This window comes from Oncorhynchus mykiss, chromosome 1, assembly GCF_013265735.2.
Source record: "Oncorhynchus mykiss isolate Arlee chromosome 1, USDA_OmykA_1.1, whole genome shotgun sequence".
In the NCBI taxonomy this organism is placed as follows: Eukaryota; Metazoa; Chordata; class Actinopteri; order Salmoniformes; family Salmonidae; genus Oncorhynchus; species Oncorhynchus mykiss.
This window is the reverse complement of record NC_048565.1, coordinates 49,434,875-49,446,865: the sequence shown is the minus strand read 5'-3', so window position 1 is coordinate 49,446,865 and position 11,991 is coordinate 49,434,875. Positions and strand designations below refer to the sequence as shown.

Sequence of the window (11,991 nt, the reverse complement as noted above, 5' to 3'; positions counted from 1 at the left end):
GGAGGAGTGGGTTGCGTCGTCTGTGGGGGAGCTGGGGTTGATGTCAGGAGACCACTCCTCTCCCATCGCTCCATCCTCCCTATCATTTGGTCCATTGCCGAACCTATCCGATGGAAGAGGGGTGATCGCTGCTCCTGCTGACTCCATGTCGTGGTGCAGGCTTCTGACACGGCTTCTAGGAGTAGTGGGTGGAGGAGTCAGGCGCAAAGAGCAGGGTTAGTTCAAATGTGGGTCTTTATTCCAGGAACAGAGTAACGGTCACGCCAAAACATAAGGGCGCATAAAATACCAAGTCCAACAAACAGGACGAAACAAGGAATCCACGCAAATCCACACACCATGAACAGAAAAACAAGCCCGCACAAAAGCAGGGGGTCCTACCGGGTTTAAATAGCCCAAAACAAAACCCAAACCAGAAACAGAAAAGGGGATCGGTTGCAGCTAGTAGGCCGGCAACGACGACCGCCGAACGAACAGGAAGAGGAACCATCTTCGGCGGGATTCGTGACATACGTGAATACATGAGTAACAATAACCCAGCAAAAGAGTAATAAACAACCCAACTGCTGGGTCAAAATAACATTTTTGGGGGGGATAAATCAAGTAACCCAGCATGTCGTGTCATTCACACAACGAAACAGTGCTGGGTACAGTATGTACTATAGTAACCCAGCACTGGGTTATAGAAATGACCAAAATTGGGTCAATTTTAACCCAGCATTTTTTTAGAAGGCATAATTATGCATAGTTCACTCATCAACTCACCCATTCTCCCCTTTTCTCCTCCATCAAACTATACTTCAGTTATTTAATCTGTTGTTATTATATATTGTATTGGAATTAGTTTAGGTTTAGTTTCGAGGCAATTATCGGGGTGATTGTCAACTGAGCATGGAACATTCAAATTGAAGAAGGAGCAGAGCAGGCCCAGATAAATCAATCCAAAAATGACATGCCCTCCTGAAACTGGTTATAACTCCAGTTCTGTTTGTGACATTAAGATTTGAACAACGACTAGGAAAAGTCAAGGATAAGGGGGACATGTAAGGGCCGATGCCGGAGACGAGAAGCAAGTACGGGGGTGAACATTTAATGGAAAATGGACATCAAACAAAACACAGACAGCGTCTGGACAGGGGGAACAAAATGACATCACGACAATAATGCTGACACGAGGAACAAACAAGGAGACTAGGTGAGTCCAAGGAGCGCTGATGCGCATAATGATGGTGACAGGTGTGCGTAATGAAAGGCAGCCTGCCGCGGGAGCAGGTGTGACATTTAAAAATGACAGAGTTATTCAACATTTCACTTCGTTTTGTGTCATTATGATGCTCTCTGCCGTTCTAGTGTTAATAAACACAATCACAAATAAATGCATTAATATTTTGTTTTGGAAGGTCATATAAAAACATGATACAAGGCAATTTATTTAAAACAAACAGAATAGCATGTTTTGAGTTGTATTTACAGTGGGGCAAAAAAGTATTTAGTCAGCCACCAATTGTGCAAGTTCTCCCACTTAAAAAGATGAGAGGCCTGTAATTTTCATCATAGGTACACTTCAACTATGACACAAAATGAGATTTTTTTTCCAGAAAATCACATTGTAGGATTTTTAATGAATTTATTTGCAAATTATGGTGGAAAGTAAGTATTTGGTCAATAACAAAAGTTTATCTCAATACTTTGTTATATACCCTTTGTTGGCAGTGACAGAGGTCAAACGTTTTCTGTAAGTCTTCACAAGGTTTTCAAACACTGTTGCTGGTATTTTGGCCCATTCCTCCATGCAGATCTCCTCTAGAGTAGTGATGTTTTGGGGCTGTTGCTGGGCAACACGGACTTTCAACTCCCTCCAAAGATTTTCTATGGGGTTGAGATCTGGAGACTGGCTAGGCCACTCCAGGACCTTAAAAGGCTTCTTACGAAGCCACTCCTTCGTTGCCCGGGCGGTGTGTTTGTGATCATTGTCATGCTGAAAGACCCAGCCACGTTTCATCTTCAATGCCCTTGCTGATGGAAGGAGGTTTTCACCCAAAATCTCACGATACATGGCCCCATTCATTCTTTCCTTTACACGGATCAGTCGTCCTGGTACCTTTGCAGAAAAACAGCCCCAAAGCATGATGTTTCCACCCCACGTATGGTGTTCTTTGAATGCAACTCAGCATTCTTTGTCCTCCAAACATGACGAGTTGAGTTTTTACCAAAAAGTTATATTTTGGTTTCATCTGACCATATGACATTCTCCCAATCTCCTTCTGGATCATCCAAATGCTCTCTCGCAAACTTCAGACAGGCCTGGACATGTACTGTCTTAAGCAGGGGGACATGTCTGGCACTGCAGGATTTGAGTCCCTGGCGGCGTGGTGTGTTACTGATAGGCTTTGTTACTTTGGTCCCAGCTCTCTGCAGGTCATTCACTAGGTCCCCCCGTGTGGTTCTGGGATTTTTGCTCACCGTTCTTGTGATCATTTTGACCCCACGGGGTGAGATCTTGCGTGGAGCCCCCAGATTGAGGGAGATTATCAATGGTCTTGTATGTCTTCCATTTCCTAATAATTGCTCCCACAGTTGATTTCTTCAAACCAAGCTGCTTACCTATTGCATATTTAGTCTTCCCAGCCTGGTGCAGGTCTACAATTTTGTTTCTGGTGTCCTTTGACAGCTCTTTGTTCTTGGCCATAGTGGAGTTTGGAGTGTTACTGTTTGAGGTTGTGGACAGGTGTCTTTTATACTGATAACAAGTTCCAACAGGTTCCATTAATACAGGTAACGAGTGGAGGACAGAGGAGCCTCTTAAAGAAGAAGTTACAGGTCTGTGAGAGCCAGAAATCTTGCTTGTTTGTAGGTGACCAAATACTTATTTTCCACCATAATTTGCAAATAAATTCATAAAAAATCCTACAATGTGATTTTCTGGAGAAAAAAAATTCTCATTTTGTCTGTCATAGTTGAAGTGTGCCTATGATGGAAATTACAGGCCTCTCTCATATTTTTAAGTGGGAGAACTTGCACAATTGGTGGCTGACTAACTACTTTTTTGCCCCACTGTATCTGTGCTTAGTAGCCAAGTCTATGGCTGCGCCATGCCAATGAAATCAACTTGTTTGTTTAGCAGACATCACAGGCCCTGCCCTACCACAATAGAACACACATATTTTACAGTAAGAACATAATGAAATATCCCAAATTGCTATTGCTGATAGTCACCAGTTGCCTACTCACATGAGGAATGCATGGAGCCATGGTTATTCTAGAAAAGTTATATTTGTTGTTTCATAGTTGGTTCATTAGAAACCGTGGAATCTGCTCTTTCCGATAGCGTATAGCAATCAAAACATCTGACCTGCATTGACCTCTGCAGGATGATATGGAATAAGTGCTATTTGGTAAGCTCCTAGTTTCTTTGTTAATGCACACTGTCAATGCAAGCTGCACAGGTAATCAGTCTCTTTATTCTCTATTCGACAATTGATAATAATGTCACCCATCAGACTGTTGTCATTTTCATCATGACTTTCAGTCACATCTATTATTATTGTTATTTTATGTGTGAAATTAGTTAAAATATAGTGTAGGTGTGTTTGGGTGGGCCAGCTGGACGGGAAACTGTTGTCTCCAGAAAATACACTATTATCTTATTTTAGAATTTACAGTCTATGCACTTCTGCATCAATCAATATTTTCTGACTGATTTGCATTTGGTTTCCTGAGGTATTATTGTTTATACAATTGAAATATCAAATGGTCAGAATGACTGTCATGGCCATTTAAGTAGTTATGGATTTCCAGCACTCTGTGTGCCAGCAATGATCAACAATCAATTTGACAGGGCTTGAATATTTTTTTAATAATATTAGGAAAAATGTTGCACAATTCAGGTGTGGAAGAGACTTACCCAGAAAGACTCAAAGCTGTAATCACTGCCAAAGGTGCTTCTACACAGTATTGTCACAGGAGGGGTAAATGGTTATGTAAATGAGATATTTCTGTATTTCATTTTCAATACATTTGTATTCACTTTGTCATTATGGGCTATTTTGTGTAGATGGGTGAGAAAAAATATATTTAATGCATTTTGAATTCAGACTGAAACACAGCTAAATGTGGAATAAGTCAAGGGGTGTGAATACTTTCTCAAGGCACTATATTTCACAATCATATATCACACATTGATATCCAAAACCACTGTCATGGTTAAAAAATAAGATATTTTCAAATGTCCTGCCCACAAAATATGGCCATGTTCCAACAGGGGTTATGACGACCCGCATCAATAGCATAGCTCTCCCAGAGCTCTGAATGACAGGCCACTCATATCAGCTGAGGAATGGAATGCCTGTGTGGCGTGCCCCCTTCAAGTCACAGCCAGCTGGCTCCTGCCTTCACTGATCTGATCTAGGGGCTGTTCACAGGAAGTCAATGGACAACCAAGAGCTGTCAGGAGCCAGCTAGCTTTTGGTCTGACTCAACTACTTGACTTTAGTCAGACATTTAGCTACAAGAGCAGCTGGGATCAAACAGAGTTTGTGTGGATAATATCAAACAACGTATGTGAGTTTGTATTGAAATGAATGTGAGACTATTGAGCACAGCTCCAGAACAACTATGTTGACCCCTGGTTATAAACAATTGCCAAAAATGCACCCATTATAGACAAACAATATGTTACAATTGTTTTGAAGTAACTCTGTCTACACACCATTTTGTCTACATACAAAAGCTTTCTCTTTTCCACAAACACATACATAACTACCTTCACCCCACCCCTCCAGTGCCCTGTATGGTCTGTCATGTCCCAAAAGAGGTGCCTCCGTGAGAGTGAGTGTGAGGTTGCCAGTCCCTCTCCACATCCCCATGCCCTTCTAAATATAGAGAGGTAGTTTCCTGTGCCCTGTAATACGGGGCATTAAAACAGCAAAGGCCAGGCCAGTGGACAGGAAGAGCCAGCATGAGGCCCAGAGAGCCTGGCGTACCACACATTCCCCCAGCTGTCAATCAACAGTCCAACCCAACATTACATCAGGGGGATACTAAATATAGTATAGTCTCTCTGGTACGGTGTCTGCACTATATTCTCTCTGGCACAGTGTTGGCTGTTGGTTCCAAAGTACTATTGATAATTTATTAGAGGTTCACTGCTAAATAATACGAATTAGCACATATGCTAAAAATACATTCAAAATATTCTTCTCATGAACCATAGAACGAAATGACACCAACTTTGTAATGTAGGTCCATGGTGCATCATAATAACTTAGTCTAAAAGAAGATGGCTAAGTTATTGACAAATCAAAATCCGATTTTACGTGATATTCTAAACCACCGTAAATCCACTGCACAGTGGTCTATCAACTTGAAACTTGTCATCGCAATCATGGACATTCATAAGATGAACCCCACTGGTATTAATCTCTCAAAAAACAAGTAAACTATTAACAACTCATTCTTTGCATGTGCAGTGATAATGCTCAGAATCATCTGCAATCGTCTTTATATATATTTTTTTAACTTGTTGCTGCATTTAAATATGGCTGCACTGTACGTAATAAATGCACGTTAGCACATAAGCTACTGTAGTTCCTAGATGATAGAGAGTGCTTTGTTATCCAACTGATCTTGTGTCCTTTCTGTCAACCTGTGAACCCAGTTCATTGGTGCTCGCAGTTATATTTTGAATGTGTTTGGTTTGTCATGGTATGAAGTAAACACTTTTTTGTGAAGCCCTTTAATTATGTCTCTTTGTGTCATAGCATGTGGAAATCCTAGGTCCACCATCTGAAAACAATTGGCTAATCTACGGAGTTGCATGTACTATAGGCCTATAGATAGTCCTGCTTTTACGTCACACCAAAGCATTAACACACTAACACACTCCAATAGCCTATATGTACTAATATATGCGTGTGACACATGTACATGTGTCACAGTCACTTCACCGACATGGCATTATTTAAATGTGTGAACAGCTGTTAGCATTGAGTGTGAACATGATCTCCTGTTTAGCCGTGAGGATTGTCTCTCAATGCTCTCCAGGTCTTAACAAGTACGCACCACACCATCCACAGTGTCAGGGAACACTATGTTTAAGGACTTTAAGTTCCCTTTGACGGGCTGCTTTGCTCAAACAAAGGCAATCACCTTCAGGAAGTGCCTCAGGGACTGTGTGTGTGTGTGTGTGTGTGTGTGTGTGTGTGTGTGTGTCCCAACCTAGAAAAACCAGTCCTTCAGAGATTCAGTCAATCAGTCATGCAATCTGTTAGTGTGACCGGAATCACTGTGTGTACTTCTAATTATGTACAGCACAAGTTTAGTAACATTTTGGACAAGTTCCCAAAGGAACATAATGTGCCAATGAGACACATCATGTTATACAACACTGGTGGTGTGACAATGTGTTAAGTGTTATTTGTATTGGATAATTGCTGTGTTTGAGAGCTGCATCAACCTATGTGGTTAAAGAACACCCATTTGTTTGTGAATGGCTCCTTCTGTGTCATCTGGCTGATGATTGTCACATGCACACACACACACAATGTGCGATGGTTAAAGTGGAACCGAGGAGTTGGAGAGTCCACTTAAAGTACATAAAGTCAACGTGTGGACACTGTGAAAAAAAGACATTGGTAGAAGTAGACAAAATATGAATTTATTAATAACTTATCATTTCTTTACATTCGTAAGAGAGGAGTGTCGACTCGAGGAGTGGTGGGTGTTGAAACCAAAATGTCTTTCTTCCCCCATAGACAGGCCTTCTCTCAGAAGGGAGGGACAACAAAATCATCCCATAATCAGGATTTTCTTCTCAACCAACAAAAAAACTAAATTTCACAGAGGCAAGGTGAGCAAGGCCTACTGCTTTGTCAACATCTCCCAGACTTTGAAAAGCCTTGACCACAGATAAGAATGAACTTATGTTAACCCCCATTGTTCCCCACTAAACATCAACATAAACAGAGCGTAGCAATCTTAAGTTGGCTTCCATAAAGCTATTTCTACCTTACTTAACTGAATAACAAATCAAGTTTCTTAACATAGCCATGCACCGACAGACAGTTTCAGTGATTTGTTGTAAAATTATTTTTAACAGTCATTTTGCTGTGGCTCAATTTGGTAGAATTGTGATAGGTGGTGAAAGCATAGTTTGGGCAAAGTCCTTTGAGGGTTAATGCACAAGAACACATCTATGTCCAGAACTAAGGCATACAACCAATGTGACTCTGATTTGTGTGAGGGTGGGTGCAAAAATGGCCTGTCAGGCTGAATTCACATATAAAGCAAATATATGAAATATATTACACATATACATTTATTAACGATTCTTGGAAAACCACACTACATTTTTTTTTGTTGGCATAATAAACTTAAACATACTGATCAATAAACAGTTGGTTTGCTTAAATAAAGTAGAAGATGAACACAAAAAAAAATATTCAGCACCCACTTGTTGCAAAGGGTATACTAGAGCAAGGCTATACTTTGTCTTTTATATTAAGAAATATACACATGTATAAATGATTCAAATGACTCCACACATGTAAAATTGTGTTCAATATACTGTGGCGTCTTAACCGGGGGTGTTTTACCCTAAACAGGCAAATCTTCACAGAAGACATGTAATATGCACCCAAAACAAAAGTATTGGAGGTGCATGTGCTAGCCCAAAAAACAAAAAGGTATTTATAGTCATATATACATGCATGTTCAGATAGAACAATCATGTCTCTTTGGCACACCAGCCTTTCATCGTGAAATTAAACGTACAATTGACCACCAGATCACTTTACTTCTCTTTCAACGTGTTTACAGAAAAAAAATTGAGGCAAAAACCTAGTCCAGTCCAAAATTAATATAGGGTTCTAGAAAGTTAATGTGCTTTCTTTTTCTCTCTCTTCCCCATCTTCTCTCTTTCATTCTTTCTTTCTCTGTCCCTGTTTTTGGAGCAGCTGCTTCTGAGCCGTTTGGCAGACCGACCACGTGCCCCTTCAGCAGCCATTCTTGGCAGCTGGTAACCTCAAGCCAACTGTGTCAATAACGGCAGGATGTCATCATGTCACAACAGGTGACGGAAATAAAGTAGAGAAACATTGCAGCGTTTCAGGTTTCATTAAATCTCCAAGCCAGTAGGGGGCGACAATGGCGCTGCCTCACGTGGACTCCAGAGGGTCCAGCTGGAAGACGTTGTGGTTGGTGGGGGTGGTGAAGTACAGTGGTTGTGTGGGGGCCACCACCCGGTTATCGCAGGGGCTCTTCAGGCCCAGGGTGCGCTCAAAGTCCAGGAGTTGGCCCATGAAGTTGAAGTTGGGCGAGATGTTGGACTTCTTCATCTTGACAATGTCGTAGGCGTCGTTCATGGACAGGTTGAGCTTCTGCATGAGGTATGCCACAGTGACTGTCACCGAACGGCTGATGCCGGCCAGACAGTGGACCAGGACGCCGCATTTCTGACTGCGAGCCTCATCTGAGAAGGAGGGGAAAAAAGAGGAGGAACATGTTATAGACTTTAGTCAGATATGCATCATGTGTATTCTGAGAAAACACAGCGATACAAAAACAATTGCTCTGAACATTTGGATACTGAAAAATAAACTTAGGCTGTGGAAGGGCAACCAGATAAAACAGTGCCTGTGGTCAACACTGACTAAACCAGTTCCACGGTTAAGCGGCGGAAGTCTGAAATGATCATAACAGTCTCAGGCCCAGACACATCCATCAACAAACCGTTGTGGTACTCTGAGCATAAACAGAGCAGACATTCTTTAATTTGGCCTGGAGTACCACGACTTGGAAATTGACAATTAACGCTCTATCAGGCTGCCCGAGTTACTTGATAATGGTGCCATTAGGGCGTATAAACGTAGGAGTTATGAGGGCACCCTGTCAGGGCTAACAGGATGTCAACAGAGCCTGTAAATGGCCCTCTTTGTGAAGGGAACACATCGCTGGGCTGTCCTAGATTACTTTCAATGGCCGCTTCCTTCCTGTTGTGCTCAAATTACCCCCTCCCTCCGCTCGTTCTACCCCTCTCCAATTTCCACACAGGCCTTTGTACTACAATTACACAAGCCTGAGGTAAGCTAGGCCCCGGCAGCAGACCAAAAAAGCAGACACAGGAAGTGTTCCATTGAAGTTTAATAATTGTAATTTGGGAGTAGTTCATTGTTATGGGGCATAGAACTAGAATAAAATGTATCTGCTTGGCACAATGGACTAAATCTGGTTCCCTCTGACTGATAAGAAAGTACTCTAGGACACCTATAATCCAAATTGCACAATAACAACTAAATAACTTCCTGGTGATAAGATATCTTATTAATACGTTTCAGTTCCTGTACTGTGAGCCCATGGTTTTCACTTGTTAGGCCAATATAAGCGTACATGTACAACAACTATAAAATAGACCTGTTTTATTTATTAACCCTGTGCGTAAATTAGAATAGGAGAGCTATCCATGTTCTTGAATGTAAGCTATTGCGTTTACCTATGAAGCTAATGGCTTCCGGGAAGAACTGTGACAGATTTTGGCTCCAGTGATCAGAGATGGGGATCTGCTTGTACTTGAATTCCCCGGCGTTCTCGAACATGTTGGGCAGGTTCGGAGTCACATTCAGAATGTACTTGATGCCGAACTCTTCTAGAATGTCTAAGTTGGTGGAATCCTTGGCGCAGCCCAGGTAGAGGTGCGGGAGGATCTCCACTGGGAAGGAGGGCTGGGGGTTGGACAGGGGACTGCCATCTGAGTCTGTGGCGCTGCTTGGGTCCCTGTCGATGTCGGACTCGATGTCGGATGAGTCGGAGCTTATCCGCAGACCCCCGAGGCCGAGCACCTGGGCAGTGGGAGAACTGCTATTGAAAGAGCCATCAAGATTGGTCTCGCACAGGGCTGGGAACTCGGCTTGGAATTTATTGAAACCACCTGTAAGATGAAGGAAATAATATTGTTAGACAAATCCATTGATATAACAGGCAGAGGCTACACAATGTGATGACCTAATATATTTGCATTATCATATACGTTTTTAGCTGCAAATGCATCCAAATATTCACTTATTCGTTGTTAATGTATTTACCGAATTAGGCCAACATTTTAGTAGAAAATGTGCGCTTCTGGAAAAAACAACAACACTCACCTTCAAGGTAAAACGCCTTGTAGCCCTCGTCTTTCATCTTCTTCAGGAGCAAGCCCAGCACGGAGCCCCCGTCCACATTTTCGTTCCATTCCCTGCTGTACTCGTCATACAGCACGATAGTGTCCGTCTTGCACCGCCGCGCAAATCTCTCCCGATCCTCGCCGTTTGAGAGCAGGCACTTGATGGGAAGATTGCCCTTCTTCAGCCGCCGGAGCATCAGGCTTGGGATGGCCACGTTAATCGCCGTTTCGACGTGCGAGGACTCGTATAGCTCCAGCGCTCTGCAGTCCATTACCAATAGGCAGTCTTTGCGCGTCTGGAGCTGCTTTTGCAGCCACTCCACGGTCTTGCTGATTGCCATTACCGATTCGAACTGAGCGGGCTTGGGTTTGTCAAGCATTTAGCAAAACAAATATGTTCACTTCACTGCAGGAAAATTATGTGGTTGGTCCCTGTAGGCTACAGCAAAAAAGCCGTCAACGTTATGACGACTGGAGCATTGAGGAAATGGCAGCGCACACTGGTCGATAAAAAAATATATTCTGGAATAACTGCAGAAATGAAAACGGATATCGGCTATTTCATTTCTCCCGAAAATCAGCAAAACACGAATTTCTTAGATATCCTACTGCAGATTGCCTATACACTAGCATTCATTCATGTAGCGGCTGGAAGAATGTCCATGTATTTATCAATGACTCACTAGTCAGCACTGACGTTGTCTTCGTATTATATAACTCAGGCTTTTGCTGTAGAAAATATTATTATTCTGTAAAAATCTAACTTAAACGGATTGACTGCAGGACAGTTTCAAAGCATTTGTCACCAATTTCCAATAATCAATTTATTCTTCTGTCGTCTATTCCCAACCTTCTCGTTGTGAATAAGCCTCTTTTGTTGTTGTCGAGGCTGGTTCGTTGATGATGTGCTTTCCGCAGCGCCAAGCTAGTGAATGGTTACAAACTCGAGGCGTTTCAATGGATACATTATATCCGCCAGCCAATCAGAGGGCGCCGAGCAGTCATTACCCTGGAAACGGGGCCGGATGGAAGAAACTGTGTTGATGAATTGTTAATAAGTTTGTCATTCACAAAAACGGAAAGGAATTTCCGCTCGGGATCAAGTGAGTGCAAACAAACAGAAGCGGCACTGCAGGGGAAGGAAGGAGAGGGCTATTACTTATTGCGTAGAGGGGGATCCTACCTTGTCCTCAGATTTCTTAATGTCAAAGTTGCGCTATAACAAGATATGTGCACGGTGAGGCAGAGTTGTAGAGAGGCAGCCTATTTGCGTATGGGACACATTATTGCTTTTTTGAACGTTTTGGAACCTCTGTCTAAATTAATCCGTTTTTCATTGTTGTATTTGTCAATTAAATGAAACATGTTTATGATTCCATGACATTTTAAATAATTTAATTAATACATGGATATATTGCAATTTAACATGGTTTGTAAATTATGTTAAGATTCCAATTCATTGGGTGGAAAAGATGTGCACAATGAATGTGTAAAATCAAACGTGGACAAGTTTCCAATGTCCATACAAACGTTCACCTACAGTAGATCTGTGCTACACACCTACAGTAGGCTATAGGCCTATGATACAGAGAGGATTAAATACAGTTGAACTCGGAAGTTTACATGCGCCTTAGCCAAATACATTTAAACTCAGTTTTTCACAAATACTGACAATAAATTCCTCGTCTTAGGTCAGTTAGGACCACCCCTTTATTTTAAGAATGTGAAATGTCAAAATAATAAAAAAGAGTGACTTATTTCAGCTTTTATTTCTTTCATCACATTCCACGTGGGTCAGAAGTTTATATACACTCAATTTGTATTTGGTAGCATTG

General features: G+C 41.9%; 1 protein-coding gene across 1 annotated transcript; it reads right to left on the bottom strand.

Moving 5' to 3' along the window:
* Nucleotides 1–6,633: 6,633 nt before the first annotated feature.
* On the bottom strand, nt 6,634–11,104 carry LOC110524405 (dual specificity protein phosphatase 6). Its single transcript, XM_021604008.2, has 3 exons — nt 10,137–11,104; nt 9,488–9,922; nt 6,634–8,467 (listed from the first exon to the last, which is right to left on the bottom strand). The coding sequence occupies exons 1-3, from the start codon at nt 10,534–10,536 to the stop codon at nt 8,154–8,156; spliced, it is 1,149 nt and encodes a 382-aa protein (XP_021459683.1). The 5' UTR covers nt 10,537–11,104; the 3' UTR covers nt 6,634–8,153.
* Nucleotides 11,105–11,991: the final 887 nt, after the last annotated feature.